A 19,020-nucleotide genomic window follows, 5' to 3' on the forward strand; every position below is an offset into this window, starting at 1 on the left:
CTCCTACACTACTGAAACCTTCTGACATGCATTCAAAACTTTCACACACACTACTGAAACACTCAAGCAAATTACTGAAACGCTCTTACAGGCACAAATGAAACACTCTTATACACAAAGAGGGAATGCTCTCATACTCCAGGTGAAATATTCTCTCACATAAGACACTCTTACAATCAAGTGAAACACTCTCACTGCCAAGTGAAACATTTCAGACACGGCACTGAAATGTCCATATGAGCATTTAACTGCTAAAAGGTGTGTGAGAGCATTTCTGTAGTGTGTGAGAGAGGTAATGTGGAATTATGTCCCCGTCGGCCCCTCATAACAATCATTTCTACTGCCACACTGTCACTGACTCATGCTGTTGCCTGCACACAACCCGAGGGAGGAAGCCGCTATAAAGATTCCTTTTGTCACATCAGCTCAAGCTCACGGCTCAGCCTGCCCGCACGTACTACAACATCTTCATCTGCTCAGTCAATGTGACTCAACAGTGGACCTAGCTTGCGCCAAACTGACAACTCTTTCCTGAATTAGACACCAGCGTTCACACTAAGGGAGTGAATGACGTTTGGTCTTTTTAATGGAAAAGGAGCTAAACCTACCGTGTAGAGAAAAAAAATGGCATTGGATAGATGTCTTTAGTTGTAATTTGGCACAATGGCAATGGAGCTAAATTGGATTGGATGACGCCAAACAAACGTCGGCATTAAAGCCAGTCAGTATCAAAATAAAGACATAAATGATCATTAGGAGCCAAGCCGCCATGGTGTGCTAGTGTTTAGCAATGTCTGCCTCACAGGTCTGAGGTTCTGGGTTCGAATGTCGGCTCAGCGTACCTTTGTGGAGTTCGTATCTTGAAATTGATTGATTGATTCTATCAACTTCAGTCAAAGAAAAACAGTCAATGCAAAATTTTACTGAAAAAAAAAAAAAAAAAGCCAACTGAAAGGCGTAGGGTGAAAGTTTATTAAACCTAACACCCTTTTCACAAGACCAACATATTTCAACAAAGAAAATCACCCAAGCACAGAATACAGAATAGAAGATTATTTCAAAGTATTTAAATGAATAAATAATGGATTACTTGATTCTATATATTTAGCTTGATTAAACACTACCGTATTGTTATTTCACTTTTATTTATAAGGCAATATTGGGACTACTACCTTCATGTTTGTTCCCACTGTAAATCACTCTGAAAAATGCTGAACCCTATTCTTTTTGGTCACAAGATTATTTGTTGCTTTCGGTTCCCTATGCTCATACGAAGTCCGCTCCTTATGCTTGGAATATTCTACAAAAAGGCTGGGAGCTAACAGATTGATTTTTTTTTTTTAACACTTTTAAATCCAAGGTTTTTGAGACAGATTCCACAATATGCACTTTTTTTTCATACTGTGTTTGTTGAATATGTAACTGTATTTTATGTCTGTTGCTGCCTCTTGATATATTTCCTGGTTAAATAAAGGTTGAATGAAAAGAAAACACATATTGAGTCCTCTTTAAGCCCAAAGTATGTTTTTGGAAGCCAGTACCCAAAGAAAACTCTCACAAGCATGTGAAAAACATGCAAATTCCACAAAAGGTCTCCTACCTTTTCTTCTCCATGTCAGTCAGTTTTCAGGAGCATGCATGCATGCATCTGATGCAGATGCCGCTCTGTGTTTGTTTGGACACAAGGTCAAAATGCCCTTGAATGCCACACAATGTCAACATCAACGTTCTATTTGGAGCATCTATTACCGTCAAAAGCACTGGGACCCCGGGAGGTATCGCCACATGAATAATTCCCGCATTTTCCCTCACGTGGACTGCTACTTCCTGTTCTGGCCCACCCGCGAGGGTTATGCCTACGCTTGAGCCATGTAATATTGAGCTCTGCTGAGCACCGATATTCCGAGGAAACTTCTGAAGTGGATGACTCAAGTATCTACGACGTAGTGTCCAGCTCCAGTCCTCAAGGGCCGCTTTCCTGCCCGTTTTCCAGCTCTCCTTGCTGCAACACACCTGATTTAAATGATCAGCTCATCAGCAAGCTCTGAAGAAGCTTGATAATGATCATGATCTTGTATGGAAATGGCCTCTGACTGACATTCGCGGAGAAGTGGGAGAAGTACCACGTTTCGCACAGACTTCAGATTGTCACTAAATGGGTCTTTCCAGTTCTATGTCTGAGAATAAAATCTTACCCAGGAAATAAAATTAGTCAAGTGAAAATTTACATTAAAAATCATCATTTGTTTACATTCATTTTCACTTGAGAGGTTAGTGTTAGTATTCTGGAAACAATGGAGAAAGAATGTCCACTTGAAATACAAACATTTTCCCTGTAAGCAGTTAAAATTAGTATGATAAAATTAAACTTAAAAATAAATGAAATGACCTTTGCGCAACAACAACACAAAGTCTCACTGAGAGATTAAAATCAATTTAACAAATTAAATACAAATACTTTAGCCAATTCCCTTCAGATGCTAATGAGTTTGATCACATTTAAAAATGTTATTCATTAGTTTGGAGACAGGCAGTAGTTATTTACTTAAGTCATGTCTCCATGTCTCCATGAATGTAATTCAAGGTCACGTCAGGACATCTTTGCAAAGGTGAGGCCTTCCTCAACAGTGAACAGTCTCCAGTTTTTATGGCTGTTCACTGGTTATGAGAATAGCCAGAATATTAGTCCAAAATGCATTAAAACCCTGCAGCATGAAATGTGCGTTTTATTGAGTGAAATGAGCATTTTATCCTCTGATGAGTGGTTCTAGTGCCGATATGACACAATCAACCAATTATCAATGGTCCTAATTTCAACCGGTCATGAGTATAAAGCACACCTTTTCTAAAGAATTAAGTTCTTACCTTCCAATGTCTCTACACACTTATATTTACATAAATGCCAGATTTTTATGATCTAAAAAATATTTTGTGGTTGTGTTCAAGGTTGATGAGCCACTGATGAAACAGATTTTATGAGCCAAAAACAGTGACATATTTGTCATTAAATTGCAGCCAGACTTTATAAATGGTAAAGAAAATAATAATTATATCAACAATTATGTCAGTATTCTTTTCACACACATAATACTTTACAGAGCTTACTAGCCCATGCAATTTCCTATATAAAAAGGCTGTGATCGTTGTGGAACATTACGTCAAAATATTTAATAATAATAACAACGTTTTTATTTCGATTTTTTGAGTATTTGTTTCACAGTCTGATTTCAATTTAGGTTAATTTTATTCCTGTTACTTACCTATAAAAGTCTTCATTATCTTCTTTGAGCTTCAAAAGTCTCTTCGGCTAAATCGAGAATATTCCGTGTAAAGAAAGTCTTCCTTGATCAGTCCGAATGATTGTTCTGAGTGATAGTTCAACATACACTGCTGTTGTAGCTGGCACAGTGAGTGCAAGCTGAGTAACTTTGTCACTTCTAATACAAATCCTTTCCGTCTGTACACCTGAGAAGCTGTCCATGAATTCTGCATTCATCACCCACCATTTGTGAGCTCTACACTCCGATGAGATAAATTTATAGTCTTGAAAAGTCAAACCTAGCAGCTAGGTAGCTGCGTAGAAGAAGAACGGCACCAACGTTGCTGGGTGCTCTCGATCGCCCCCTTCAGCCCATCCATCCATCCATTACCTATACTGCTTATCCTCACAAGGGTCGCGGGCGTGCTGGAGCCTGTCCCAGCTGTCCTCGGGCAGTAGGCGGGGGGCACCCTGAATTGGTTGCTAGCCAATCGCAGGGCACACAGAGACAAACAAACATCTGCACTCACACCAAGTGGCACTTTAGAGTGTCCAATCAAGGATTCCACAGCCACCTTCAATAAAAGGAGGCTGCCAAGCAGAGTGTGACAAATGTATCAAGGCAAAATACTGTCTGTCTCCCCTCGCGCTTTGTCTGCTGGTTTTATGCAAAAAGAAGAACTAAATATTACATAAATCAGCCTGACTGTGGATTTCAGAATGCATACTATGTGTCGATCTGAAAACTTTATACTCTCAGAATATTATATATCACCATTTTTGGAGGGATGTCCAGTTCTTGGTAATTTTCTTTACCGTTCTGAACAAAGAAACGAAAACCGTAAACACAGTAAATCTATAAGCACCACATCATATTACATGGGACACATTTGCTCATTAACTATGCTGTTAGTTTTTAACAACAAAATCAATTTGAAATCAGAAGTCACAGGAAATAGTGGCACACACCTTTATAAGTACACACCTTCCAAATTATGTTAAGGGGTGTGATGAAAATAAATTGCAAAACTGATCAACTCATTCACTGCCAGACATTTTCAGACCCTCATGTTTGAAAAAAATTGAAATAAATTCCTGGGATTGAATATCTGGACTGTGAAAAGACAAATAAATACATCAATGGTAGTGAATGAGTTAACATGAAGGAAAATCACAATTTCTGTACAAATTTTCGACCAAATTGAGAAGAACAAATCCATTCAGCAAGAAACATTAAGTTGCCACAATTTGCCTTAGTAAGCCACAATACATAATGCGGCTGGGTGGATCTGGCCCCTATAGGTTAAATTTGAAAGACAATCTGCTGTAAATAGATTACATAGGAAAATAAAAATTGACACACAAACACCTTTTTTTAAGAAAATGCACTTTTATTATTAAATAAATAAATACGGCACTTTTTTGTACACAATAACTTATGTAGTACTTTTTTTTTTAACTGTGGGCGATAATGGCTCTTTAAGCATTCTTAAAAAAAAAAAAAAAAAACAGACTCCTGTGCGCTCAGTCTAATTGTCATTAAAGAGAAGAAATCACTACTCTCTTTTTGGTGTGATATTACAACCCTCCCCCACACACAAACAGATGTACATATTTTTAAAAACACTTGAACCCTGGCCCATCCACACACACATATGAGCATGTTTCTGTATGGCAGGTTATCTTACACTATACATTCTTTACAATAGTGAGACTGTCTCGCAGCCTCTTTTTTGATCTGATTTTCAAGCTGGTGCCAGCCCAGCTTTTCGCTCTTCCCAAAAGACATCCTCTTTCTCTCTCTTTGTCGATATGTCTGGATCGTACCAACGTTCCCAGGTCCAACATACTTGTCTCTCCCCCATTGCATATAGTCACTTCTGATATCCAGTCTGTTGTTCCTCCACAATTCCACTTGTGCAGTTCCTCCCCGATGGATGCAAGTTCTGTAGGATGTGTAAGTCCATGCATCTAACGCACATATTTATGCAGTGTAGTCTTTAGCTGCACCTCTGCAGCAGCATGTTGAGCGAGTATAGCATGCGCTCACTCAGGTCGGCGGGGCAGCCGGATTCCAGCAGCGAGCTGAGCTTGAAGGTCTTGGAGACGCGGTCCTCGTTGATGTAGGTCAGCATGTATTCGTCCGTCTGGCAGCACAGGATGATCTTGGTGTGGTCGTGGTAAAAGTTGACCTTGGGGAATAATAACAAAACACAGTTAACATTAGGCACATTTGTCCAAGTTGTTGTTAAATTCTTTTCATTTTTGGCTGAAAAATCGGCAATTGTTCTTCAAATGATTTTTCACATTTCTAATCGAACCCCTTCTTAACATAAATGTAGCAATACTTGCTTAGTTGAATATTTAGTTGTCGCCATTTTACATGACTTCTGATTCCAAATTCAATCTGTTGTCAAAAATATACAGTACAACAACCAAATGCAGGGCAATCTGTGTATATGCAATATAATCAGGTGATGATACATTTATGTAAATTTTTAGTCATGAGGCCCACAGTGAAAATTTGTTCGACAACCCTGAAGGGATTGCAAGGCTATGTGTTATTTTTCATTTCAATTTCACCAAAGTGGTTTTCCCCTGATAAAGATTTATTTGTGTTCCTGTTATGGGCTTCCTGTTTACAGTTTCAATTTTGCATTCCTGAAAACAGAACTTTCATTCTGGAAAGTGTAATGGACCGAGATGCGCAGTTTCCACTTGCAATGAGTGGGGAAAAAAAAAAAAAAAAAAAAAAAAACCTTGGCGACTTTTATGCATAAGCTGTTCTGATCAGTTAACATTACAACAATCTTAAAAAGCACAAAACATGTCAGATATATAAGACGCACTTCATAATCTCATATTGCTGCATGCATTTGTAGTGGAATATTATGCTCTCTTCCTCCTCCCTAAATGCTGTTATGAGTTTAGTACAGTTATCTTGCTGCTCCTGGCAACCGCCCGTGTTTTCCCTGAGAGTGTTTACCTGGAAAGTGCCGTCATTAAAGAGCATCATGAGGGCGCGGTCCGATTTCAGCCATTGGAGCAGATACAGTCTGGCCATGTGTGCATCCGTCATACTGCCGAGGTCCCCACCCTAAGAACACAACACAGTTAGCATCAGACATGCCGCGACATGCTATCATCTTGGAACGGAATGACTGAAAGTCTTACATCCATGAGGTTCTCCTCCATGTAGTGGGAAAAGTACTTGAGTACAGTCACTTGGCCTACAAAGTGTTCAGGAACCTCGCAGGTGGGGAAAACAGAACGCTGGCCCAACTCTGCATAATAATGGATTGTCCTGGTGATGAAATGGAGATAAACAGAGTGAGACAAAGCCTTTCAAAAGCTCAAGTAGATACTTTTTGGGCAGTGGCTGAACAGCACTTGGCAACGTATGTTTAGCGCAACATTCTAGGTGGCACGTACTTTCTGTCTGGCAGGAGGCTCATGTGAGTGCCATTGTTGAAGAGAACGCCCACGGTGTGGTCGGACAACTGGTATCCAAAGCCGTACTTGTTGGAGTAGTCCACCCACTTGGTCACCCACTGAGGGCCGCAACTATTTGCGCTCTGAGGAATGTTGTCGGCTGCAGGGTGGAAAACAACAACAACAAGGGAGATTAGGACGTATTTGCCAGAAATGGCATGCAATTCGTAGGCTGGACAAATCAAGCAGTAATGTCACAATCGTTCTGTTCTGTACTGACTTATTTTCGTAAATAGCGGCTAGGTGAGGAGGTAGATGGGGGCAGGCGTCTATTAGAGTGGAGGACTTTAAAAAGCTTAATAATGCATAATTCATAGTTTTCCTGAAGATACCACAAAACACGAGAAACATTTCTGCTCTGTACCGACAAATTCATGTCAATAGTAGCGAGGGGGGAGTTTATTTGCTCAACTGTGGATGGGAGCATCTGCCAATTCCACTTATCTGCACAACACTGTGGAGCGACTACATCAGCCGACTAGAATTGTCACCGACTCCACATAACGCGGGTTCAAAGCAGGTATTTGGTCTCCGGGCTTTAATTCATCGGTAGGTCATGCTGGATGGAGTTCAAATGGACGATGCAATGATAGCAGCAATAGCAGGAAGGAGGAGTCCATTTGGGCGGAGGCGCTTATTTCCTTTGCGCGTGGTTTGCCAATTGACATTGGAGCAGCGCTGCAAAATTGCCAACAACTTTATCTAGCCGCAATTACAGTTCAGTGCAAGTTTGAGAGGCTTTTTGGTCATCACACTGCTCCAACGCCAAGTAAAATCTCAGCTAATATGGCAGGTTTCTCGACATGGGATCTGTTCCTGACAAACCACGCAGCAGAAGACCTGCTACTATCACTACAAAAAAAAAAAAAAAACTGCTTCTTAGAGTGATAAAGCTTTACCGACTTCAGGTTGTTGAGCATCATAATTTTCTGCTGTAAGCCTTGGACGTGTAAGGTTTTATCACTCAACAACGCATCCGCAAAATCCATTCATAACCTCCAAACCGGATATGTTGGGACCGACGCATTTGGCGGTGACTGACTCACCTTTAGGCATATTCTCCAGGCAGCCCCTCAACACACCGGCGACCGTGTCGGCCACGCTCCCCGTAGTGTTGTACTCTAGACCTTCAGGGACGAAAAGATAAGGATTTAAGCGTTTCATTTGTTTGTATAAACACTCATTGGACACTTCATTAGGTACACCTGCACACAGTGGCAACGAGATGGAAGGAAAATACAGCAAGTGTAAGATTATTAAACCTTTAAAATGTTTACATTTAACATTCTAATAAGCCAGACAAGTCTAAAAATAAGTTTGATCGTATGCACAGCACTTTGTTACAGCTGAAGTGCATGATGAATAAAGGTTGAGTTGAGTTGGCGACTGTCGTAAACCTGTGGGGAAACTCACAAGCTCAGGTCACAGTGCTACCCTCATACTGAAAGCAAAGTGCTCCATTGCGTCATCTGCATGGAAGGCAGCGGCACGTACCATGACACTACCAAAGACCAAATAGTGAAAATATAATGAGGCATATTGCAGGATTTTTAACTCGGCTCTTTCATCGCGTCACTAAACTGTAGATGGTACCTACTGAAGTGGCCAATGTACCAATGCAGTCATAATAACTCACATTCGCTGCTGCTGCTGCAACTCCCCAGACTCCCCCTGACGATTAGACGGATGGTATCTCGCGTCGTCGTCAGGGATCGGCTCTCTGTTGCCACGGCGACGGGGCTTTGGGCAGATGGCGGAAGTAGACTTCCATTCTGAGGCGGATGAAACGAATGACGACAGCGTTTGAAAATGTGCGATGGCGGTGGAGTAGGATTCATCTCCTCCCAATATGACTCAACCCGAAATGGTTGAAAATAACCGGCTCTCTGAACATGCTGAATAACTTTCTCACTTAAGGCCTGTATGAAAATTGCGAGAGTGAATAATTCATTCTTACCTCAGATGTCTTTTTGCACTGCTGCTGGCTGATGACAGCTCGCTCCAGGTCATGCTGCAGCTTGTAGATCTCCGCTTCCTCTTTGGTTAATTTATCTGCAGGCAAAAAGAAAACTGTGCTTAGCAGTAGTCAAATGTCACAGACTTCTCCACTGGTCTAAACACCATGAGAAGCAATGTCCTAAATTTTTCCAGGAAATTATCGAATTTATTTCCAACAATCTATTCTCTTCATTTTGGTGTGTTTCTCTTGGCTGCATTGCTTTCCAGTAAATGTATGTTCGATTGTTTGTCCAATCAGATTACAAATTATATGACAATTTAATCTGCCCGGAACCTTCATCTTTACAAGTGATGGCCAATGCAACGTACACTATATTAGCAATAGGACTGCTCCTTCAACCAGAGTTCAAATTCATCTCACAGGGCCACCTAACTGGCCCAAAATAACGTCAGCATTTTTCCATCCTCAGGTTGGTTAGAGCAAAACTTGTTACAGCCAAATTCGACTTGCAAAACACATCTGTAGTAATCAGCACACACAATTATGTTTCATTATCAGCATCTCTGGTGCGTATGAAGCATTAAATTACTTTTGTCATGTTATCACACCTATATTGATTCTAAACTGCTCCAGATGATGTATGTGGCACAGTTGCATGCTGTTGTATTGCGTTTTTGAATAGTATTGATGGTTTCCATAACTGCGGCATGATAGTGGTGGTATTAAAAGGTGGATTAAGATGGTAAATGCCCACCTGAAAGCTACGGTAATGAGTGCACGGTGTCTCAGTCTTACTCACTCAGAGTCTCGTAGTATTTGACCTTGTCCCGCTTGCCTCCAAAGAGGGCCGCCGCTGCTTTCTTGAAAAAGCTCTTGGCGGGACTTGAAACGTGGAAATCAGGGGCGGAGTGACAACAGCTCGCCGACAGACGCTCGGGACTGAAGCCCTGCAAAGCGGATATCAAAGTGGGTCAGCGCCCAACTGTAAGGCATGGGGGGTTGGGGGGTTAAGTGCTCCCGTCCTATGGACAATTTTATGTCACCTGTGTGAAGAAGTCATGCCTCAAGATGTGTTCCAGGTCAGGTCTGTCTTCTGGCACCTTGGCCAGCAGGTTGGCGATGAGCTGCTTGGCCTGTGGTGATAGCGAGGAGGGCAACGAGTAGCGAGCATCGCGGATGCACCGGTACGTCTCTTTCAGGTTGGTGGTTTCGAACGGCGGCCTTCCCAAAAGCATCGTGTACCTGGAGCGAGATAGATGGTTCTCATGAGGCTCTAGCCATCCATTTTCTAATGCGCTTTTGTACATTGGAGTCGCCGGTGAGCTGGAGCCACAACTGATGACCGAGAGGCGGGGTAATCCCCTGACTGGTTGTCAGTCAATTGCAGGACACAGAAAAACAATCCACTCATTTTCATCTACACCTTTGGACAATTACAGTCTTAAATTAACCTATCATGCATGTTTTCAGAATGTGGTAGGAAGCCAGAGTACCAGAGAAAAAAAATGCTAATGCACACAAACTGCAACGACATGCTGGTAGATGACCACAATGAACTAAAAAATGAAAGTTATTTATTTCTAAAATAGTAATATTTATCTCACAGTTTCCCATAATAAAATTAACTAACAGTTATGACCTGTGTTCTTGTGACCTCCATGCCCACATTTTGAGGTTTTTTTTTTTAATGGAAAAACAGCAAGTTAAATGTCACAGGTGAGCATCTGTAATCCAAGCTGCTATTTTATTATATTTTAAAGATTTTTTTTAACATAAACGTAAACATACGAAAGCATGTACTTCCAAATGTGTTGTTCAAAAGAAACCCAACAAAAAAAAAATGTACAAATGAGTTTGACCACAATTGAATCAGAGAGTTTGGGTGCAGCCAAGGATGGTTGCAGTTAGCAACCATGTTAGCATTGAGGTCACATTAAAACCGAAAACCACACCGGCAAGAAAAGAACGTCTGTCAACGACATACGAAAGACAGCGGCCAAGCTAACTAAAACTATTTATATAAAAACCTAATTCATGACCATGCATTTCAATTCATACTGTGTATGCTGAACTTTCTGACTGTTCAGTAAAATAAGCCACAAGAGGGTTCACATTAGGACACATTTTGAAGTCTACTCACATTACACAGCCAAGGGCCCAGATGTCTGATTCACAGCCGTGGCCCTGCTTGTTCAGCACCTCGGGGGAAAGATAATTGGGAGTCCCGCAGATCGTCTTCCTCCTGTTCCCCGCCGGCTCCAGTTTGGCTGCCAGACCAAAGTCTCCCACCTTCAGCTCCATGGATTCACTTACGAAAAAATTACCTACATGGCATAGTGAGAAAGATGAGAAAGGGCAAGACGAAGAGGCTCCTGTTTTATTTCACACGCTTGCCACTGAATGCAAGGCCTACCGAGTTTGAGGTCCCTGTGCAGAATCTCCTGCTGGTGCAGGTACTTGAGCCCAGAAACGATCTGTCGCAGGTAGTAGCGCACCTCTGGCTCTGTGAGCACTTTGCGGGCCTTCAGGATGTGTGCTAAGGACTGCAAAAAAGAAGAAGGGTCAGGCATGCAATTCGCCACAAAGAAATGCAGACTAGTCTGTGTGCAATGGTAGGTAATGATGATCTTGTCAACGACTCATCACTGGTCTTGATAGATCAACAAACAAATACATTATTTATTGTAAATAATCATTTCAGCAGCAATTAAGTGAAACTGGATGATTTCCTGCGGCACATCTCTCGCGGAAAAACTAATGTGCAGTGGCACAGTTGGCAATTGGTTTTGTCTACCATAATATTCTAAAAACAGGTCAAACTCAAAGGAAGTGTAATAAAAATCATCTCATGCTCACAACATGTAATTGTTCAAAAAATTGCTCAATGCATTGTGTTTCTGCAAGGATTTAGTACACCAGATTAAGTCATGCAGTGTGGTAGATTTGTATGCCTTTGGATTCTATCCATATGGACAGGGAAGGTAGTGCTACGCAATGCGAGGAAGGAAGGCAACAAGTGGCCAATAGGATAGAATGGCACAGTTATAGTATAGTACAGAAATAGTGAGCGGGCACGGGGAACGGTGAGAAAAAGGTTGCCCACCCCTCGTGCTTTAAAATTGTGCATGTGACTAACTTTTCTGCTGCAGTACTCCAGCAGGATGTAAATGTTGTCCTTGTCCTCGAAATGGTGGTAAAAGTGCACTATGTGCTTGTGATGGAGTATTCGGTGCAGCTCGATTTCTCTGTCAATCTAGACATGGGGGGGGGGGGGGAAAGCAACATTGTTAAAAACACGTTTTTTCACAACATTTTTTTCTTAAATCATTGTAATTATTAAATTTGGAGACAACTGCATGTGTGGGTTTATACCTTCTCCCGTTGGTGCGGTTTAGAGACGCGCGCATGCGGGATGATTTTGGCTGCGTAAACTTTGCTGGTGGAGAGGTCGGTCATCTCGTAGCACTTGGCAAAGCCTCCCTGCAAAGACAAAATATTGTTTTCATTCATGATTGGATTCTTGCATAAATTAAAGTGTTATATCTCTTTCTTTCTCTATACCTTTCCCAGAACTTTGCCCCGGCAGTAGCACTTGCCGGTGGCTGGGTCGGTGATGATGCGAGACATCTCCGAGACAGCGACGCGCTCCTCGACTTTCTTCCGCCGAGGCTCGCAGGACTTCGGCGTCGACTCGCACATGTTGCCGCTCTTGGCTTGCTGAAGCCCGGTAGTCCTCTGTACTTCCATTTATTGCGTGTGTATATGCGAGTGCTCTCTGCCCTCGTCCCCACACTCTTGAATGCACACCGAAAGAGCGCGCCTCAGTTTATATACAGTACTGCGGCGCCCGCTGTACTCCGCCCATTTTGTGACGTCACGACATTGCGCGTATTAAAATGCAGGCGCTGTGCACCGGCATCCAAAAGCATCTGCAGTACCTGCACTTATATATGACTCTAAAGCAGACCCTGTTGGTTGTGACTGGATTTAAAAAAAATATATTTTGGCATCAATCGTAAAATAGAAAATAACTTAAAATACAAATAAATTAACTTAATATACTTTAGTCGCATTTTTTTTGTTTTTAAATGTTGTATTTGATTTATATCATAGTCGTCCTCAAGTACACCGTCCTGGCTGGAGTCTGTCTTTGCAGCTGTTTGAAGCACGAGCGCCCCCTGGGCGGTGGTGTACATGAAGTGCATTTTAGCTCATTCAATGTGCAACTTCCAGGTTAGGGTGTGATCGACCTATGTTGATTTAAATATGTTGAATAGGTATTCTTTTAGGGCAGTCCGATGATTGCGAGAAGGGGTTTCCCCAGGTACTCCAGCTTCTTCCAACATTCCAGGACGGGTATGCTAAGATTCATTAAAGGCTTCAAAGATTTGGTACATTAAAGCTTTTCTAATTCCACTGGTGTGAACGCAATTGTGTGATTTATTTTTTATTTTTTTGGTCTTCTGCAACTGACTGGCAAGCATAGTGTACCCCACCTCTGTCCCAAAGTCACCAGTGATAGGCTTCAGTTACCCCAAGGAGGACAAGTGCTATAGAAAATGGATGGAGTGATCCAAAACTTAAGACAGATTTTAAGCCTTTATAACTATTGGAAATGTTACAGAGAATAGAAGAATACTGTATGTTAAAATCTGTGGGGTTTTTTTTCATTTTTATTAATGTAAGTTTTTCGATTTTTTAAAAATTATCTTTGTGTAACTTGTATCTGTTAAATAATTATATCTTTAATTAACAAGCAAAAGTGACATTGTCCACTCAGGTCAAACCAGAACGCACACTAAAATTACATATCAGTATTTTTATAGTCAATTTCATAGCACCAGTAATTTGGATAAACATCTGAGATTGAGGAAATATCATACGCTTTAAAGAAACACAAAAATATGCAAAGCAAAAAGCTAACTGCCAATTTTTGGCATGTTGAAATTTACATATGCAAACATGAAATGCTTTGTCTTGTCAAAGGTGATTGATTAGTGCAGGTCATTCAGAAATACTCCAAGGATTCAGTCTCTTAAATCATCATCCTAATTTTCATTCCTAAAAAAGCACTGCATAAACTAAGGGTCACCTGAGCGCAAAGACTGGCCCCTATTGCTTCCCCACATTACTTGACACTTTCCCTCAGACTGCACCGCACGGCGCCGATGTCGTAGGCCCACATCTGGTTTAGTCCCGAGCCGAGAGTGGACTGGTGAGGCCAGTTGGGAAAAGGGTAACGGCAAGTAATGACGCATGCATCGTCGGGAAGCTCTTTAAGCAACTTCTCTCCAAGCACGTCCATCTGTCCAGCCATCGGGAGAGGCCGCATCAGCCAAACTGCTATTACGTAATGTTGCGAAAGCTTTAACTCACCACTCCTGTTGCAAGAAAAGCTGTCACGTTGTCGTACTGTGATAAATCAGTCTATTGGAAAAACAAATACATAAAATGTTAATATAAGATCGATACAAAATAGTCACAGATTCATGTAGTTACCTTCCAAAAGTCCTTTTTAACAAAGGTAGCTTGGTTGGAAGGGACTACGTTCCAACGGGCCTTTGACCTGGCATACGCAACAAGAATGGAGTTCATCTCGAAGCCTGTGCACTTGAAGCCAGCAAAGGAGGCGCCCGAGAGACACCTGAGAGATGACAAAATTTCATAATGGCATTTAAGATTTTGTGTCAGGGGTTCCATCCATCCATTTTCTATAGCGCTGGACTGGTTGCCAGTCAATCGCAGGGTACATTTCATTTCATTTATTACGATCTCCAATAGCTTTTCGCAATTCTTCCTGTAGTCCACTTCCATCATCGTCTTTACAATGGAATACACTATAAAGTGCATATAAAGTAAAAATATAACCAATTATATTGACATTCACACCTATGGACAATTTATAGTCTTCAATTAATCTGAAGTGCACGGTTTTTAATTTTGAGAGGAAACTGTGCTACCCGCATATGGCATTCTGACAGGCTATTCTTATGTGTTACGTTTTGGAATTCATTCAACAATCCGTTCCAATTCAAACTGTCACCATTAAAAAAAAAAAAAAACTGCAAAGGCATTTTTTTAAAAGCAGTATTATAACATTATTTGATGCCATGAGTGCAATAGTGCAGTGAAATAAGAGGTTCACCACTGTTATAATGTAAAAATAACAAAACACTCAATTTTAATGACGAATGACAAAGGCATAAAGCATAAGTGATTAGTGTAAGATATCTGAATCAAGTTAGCCACTGTAAATCATAAAGCCAGCACGGTCTGCTTGAAACATGACATTGTGTATATTTTTCTCATGTTCTCCTTCTCTTAACACCACCACTTTAATAAGAGTTTCAAAAAATACAAAGAAAAAGCAAAAAGCACGAATAACATACATGAGAGTGATTAGAAAATCAATGTTCTGTCTTTCATAATCCTGATTGTGCTGTGTTTGTAGTTCCTCAGTGCGTATTTGTCTGACTTACTGTTCCTGCCAACCGCCCTGTCGCTTTTCTGTTCTGATGAGTAGCAGAGGCCCCCGCTCCGCTACAAGTTAATTGCCATGGACTACATGTCTTTTCGTTTTGGAGTGCAAATGGATCCGGCCCACGAATTATGACTGGAAACAAATGACGGCTAAAACGTGTGACATCACCAAAATGCCAACGATACATGTGTACATTACACTCTTCTAATTTAAGCATAGCAACTCACCCACCAGTCTCCCATCTCCTGATCCCAGATCTGCTAAACGACCTGTGCGGCCCTCGAGCAACTTCATGATGTTCAGTGTCTGATCTCTACTGGAGGGCAAAGAGGGCACCTGGAGCACAGTACACATAAATCAATTAATGACACCCACTGGAAATTTTATTAGGTACACCTTCACAATCTCATTTGTGACAGTACAGCAATTATATTAAAGAAACTGACTTCACAAATATATTTTTGATATATTCTGACAGTCTATTGATTGTTTCTAATTTCTTGCGCCCCACATGCATCTTAAGGTAACTAAAATATCAGAAACAACTGTCAGCGTTATGCAATATAATTGTACAACATTGCAAACCACAGCCAGATTGAATACTTAAAAATATCACGGAACACATTAAATACAAGAATAAAATATATAATTCAGTATAAAGAAATGATTAAAAAATATATACAAATATAAAAAAAAAAAAATATTTAAAAACAATATTATAAATAGTATCTAAATAATCCAAACATAATACAAATAAAACTAAATCAAAGAACTTAAAATGATTGCAGACATTATTATCATTGGTAAAGACTTAATTCCTGATACAGCTCTTATATTGGGCTCAGCTGTACAAGACATTTTGGCCAGTGTGTGTATGTATCATCATGTATCATCTATTCTTTCAGGCTTAATATTCACGTTAGGGAATCATGGGGCAAGATAAATACACTGCAGGCTAACTGCATCAAATCACGACTCACTTAAGGACAATCACCTCCAGATCAGCATGTTTTCTTGGTCTGATAGCGGAAAAGAGTATGCATTATGTCCAACAAAGCTTCTGTTTAATATGTAATGAATGTAATCCAGGGAACAGACCACTTTTTCTTTGATGACATTTGTTGCTACCAAACAAAAAAAAAAAAAAAATCACCATTTTGTTTTTGGAAAGTTATTCAAAATACAGTGAAACACCGCTTATTGGCAAATTCATTCTTTTAACCTATTCTCCATTAAAGTATACGGGAAAAACTCACCTAATTGCTGTCTTTGTTCTCTGGCAAAAACAACAAAATAATGTTTTGTCACCATCTTGTGGCATCTTTTAGCTCAGGTGGGTGCAAATTACGTACATCAATCATCCATGGGGTAGCTTTACTTATACCAGGAGTCACCAAAATGGTAGCCCCCAAAGACCTGATGAGCCGGTGGGGTTGTTTTTATAAGAGCTCGCCAGTGACGCAACATTGTGATTTCTTAAGTTGTAAAAGTGATCACAGGGTCCTACATTAGGCCCTGTATATTGATGATATAAAACAATAAGCTGCAATGATTATTTCATAGTTAGCATCTTTATACTGTATTATTTAAGTATTTAAGAAAATATTACACTAATAATGTAAAACTCAAAATTGCTGATGTTTCTGGAATCCCAAGAACCTCTCTCGACACTGGAGCCCTTTTTGCAGTCATGTATTTTGGGCCCCCCTAACCAGTGCTCGCTTTCGTGTAGTTACTTTTTTTGAGAGTTATTATTTTTGTGTAGCGTAAAATCTAAATGGATATTTAACATTAGATATTTCCTGGCCTTTATAACTTGTTCAAGCCATTCCTTAAGGAAGAATTTAACCTAAATTACAGAAATGTGCACAGTGTGGTAAAAAGATCAATTATGATTGATCAATTTAAGTGAATAAAACTCAAAATGTTGAATATTAAATATTAAAAAAAGCAATTGCATGTTGATTTGTACTGTCCCAGTCAGGCCAGCGTCAGTGAACTCTGGGTGGGTCTACTCTACACAGTCACATAGTCACCCGGGCCACTGTTAATGTAGAAGCCTACATCGTTTCAAATTGTAAACACCTGCGGAGAATTATAGTCATAAAGTGTTGCATATTGAAATAAGTAATATTTCATTAATAAGTGTCTTCATTTAGATTAATATAACTATTTACAACATACAAAGTAATTTGAGCAAATGTGTTAATGTCAGAAATGCTTCACCACAATCTTGAGGTGTCAAATGCTTACAAGTTTCCTCTATTCGCGAGCAGGGGTTGGTCTCTCCCCTGCAAATAGCAGTGGGTCTATTGTATCATGATCCAAATTATGATTTAACCATACATGTTAGCATTGGACACATTTTAGGAAGCACAAATGTCGTTTTTCTTGCAAGGGAATTATTTTAGAGGTCATTTAGACATATTCAGGAACCATAAAGGGGCTGATCATCTCAATCGCCATGAGCTCAAAGCATCATTCAGCCAAATTGCAGACGTTATAGGCTTGTTGACACATGGTGGCCATCCACCAACTAGACAGAACTCGCTCCATCTGGACCCTTCAGTGTAGCACAACATTCATCACTGAGTAAAACTGCTGGGGGAAAAAAAAAAAGAATCAGTCTTCAAGTATTCATGAGCCCACTGCAAACATTTCTACTTGCGAGCACTGGTTGGGTGGTCCAAAATACATGACTGCAAAATGGGCTCCAACGTCAAGAGGTTCTTGGGATTCCAGAGACATCCGCAATTTGAGTTTTATCTTATTAGTGTGATTAGTCTCTCTTCACACTGACAGGAACATTAAAAAGTTACTTAAAATATTGCCTGTACAGTTAGATTGCAAGTTCATAAACTGGGCCAAAGAGCTTTTCTTTTAGTGTAGGTCTTACATTTTCACTTACTATATTTAATGGATATACATCACCTACTGTGTGTCACCTAATACAATAACAATGTATGAGACTCCAAGCATAATTTCGTTAGTTTTTACTTTCAGCAGATTGATATGGTATTACATGTTATCATTGCAGTTTGAACATAAAACCAGCAAATATGAGGAATCCAATAGATGGATTTGTATGTGGGGCATTTTCCTGATACAAGGACAGATAGCATACAACTACAATTTCACACTGTCCCTGAAGGCAACTTCATTAGATGATAAATTGAGCGATGGATAAATTAATAGATACATATAGGATTTCAGACTGTCGCTGAGGGCAACACCAAACGTCACCAGACTATTAATACATTACACTGTTTTTTTGCATACATAACGGTATTTGCGTATTATTCATATGTCATTGTAGCTATATCTGGTTTACGTTATCATAAGGTCTAAATTAACTCAGTTGCGCCACTGTTGCCTTTATCTTGACCGGATTTTGGCCTTTAGTTGTTGCCAACAACTCAGTTCCTGTGCCACAAAGCAGAGGGCGCTACTTTGCACCATTTCGGCCCACAACACCTGGGAAACTTCGACTACTGCAGTATTTGGTAATTATGGAAAACATTTGCTACTTTTTTATATCGTGTTTTCTACCGCAATAACACTACGCACGTCACTGTCCAAAATTGACAGCCAAAACTGGCGAAAATGCCACAACATGAAGAAAAAAAGAGAACAGCAGCGATGTGAGAATATGCTATTTAATCATTGAAAAAAACAGCTTCAATAAGCAAATAAATTTGTTAGTGCAGCCTACCTACCTTACCTGCTGCTGGGGCATCAGTAGTACTGCGTACTCCCCAATGCCTAAACCACTATTACGGGGGTGGGCGGCACTCACCGTAGGCAGCCTATGAGCACACTCGCCCGGCC

The 19,020-nt window shown here is 40.5% G+C and overlaps 2 protein-coding genes across 2 annotated transcripts; both read right to left on the minus strand.

The window, feature by feature from the left end:
• Positions 1 to 4,629: 4,629 nt before the first annotated feature.
• plk2b (polo-like kinase 2b (Drosophila)) lies at positions 4,630 to 13,359 on the minus strand. The gene is made up of 14 exons (XM_086030974.1): positions 12,273 to 13,359; positions 12,084 to 12,191; positions 11,848 to 11,964; positions 11,125 to 11,254; positions 10,852 to 11,035; positions 9,755 to 9,953; positions 9,511 to 9,658; positions 8,709 to 8,803; positions 8,388 to 8,523; positions 7,798 to 7,878; positions 6,692 to 6,851; positions 6,434 to 6,563; positions 6,246 to 6,356; positions 4,630 to 5,451 (listed from the first exon to the last, which is right to left on the minus strand). Exons 1-14 carry the CDS (start codon positions 12,456 to 12,458, stop codon positions 5,260 to 5,262), a joined length of 1,977 nt encoding a protein of 658 aa, XP_085887100.1. The 5' UTR covers positions 12,459 to 13,359; the 3' UTR covers positions 4,630 to 5,259.
• A 156-nt stretch (positions 13,360 to 13,515) lies between these two features.
• On the minus strand, positions 13,516 to 18,954 carry LOC147147064 (ATP synthase subunit C lysine N-methyltransferase). Its single transcript, XM_086030979.1, has 5 exons — positions 18,914 to 18,954; positions 15,416 to 15,528; positions 14,211 to 14,355; positions 14,088 to 14,138; positions 13,516 to 14,016 (listed from the first exon to the last, which is right to left on the minus strand). Exons 1-5 carry the CDS (start codon positions 18,926 to 18,928, stop codon positions 13,840 to 13,842), a joined length of 501 nt encoding a protein of 166 aa, XP_085887105.1. The 5' UTR covers positions 18,929 to 18,954; the 3' UTR covers positions 13,516 to 13,839.
• Positions 18,955 to 19,020: the final 66 nt, after the last annotated feature.

The sequence above is a fragment of the Filicampus tigris genome, chromosome 5 (assembly GCF_054856515.1).
Source record: "Filicampus tigris isolate MCC_2025a chromosome 5, RoL_Ftig_1.0, whole genome shotgun sequence".
Lineage (NCBI taxonomy): Eukaryota > Metazoa > Chordata > Actinopteri > Syngnathiformes > Syngnathidae > Filicampus > Filicampus tigris.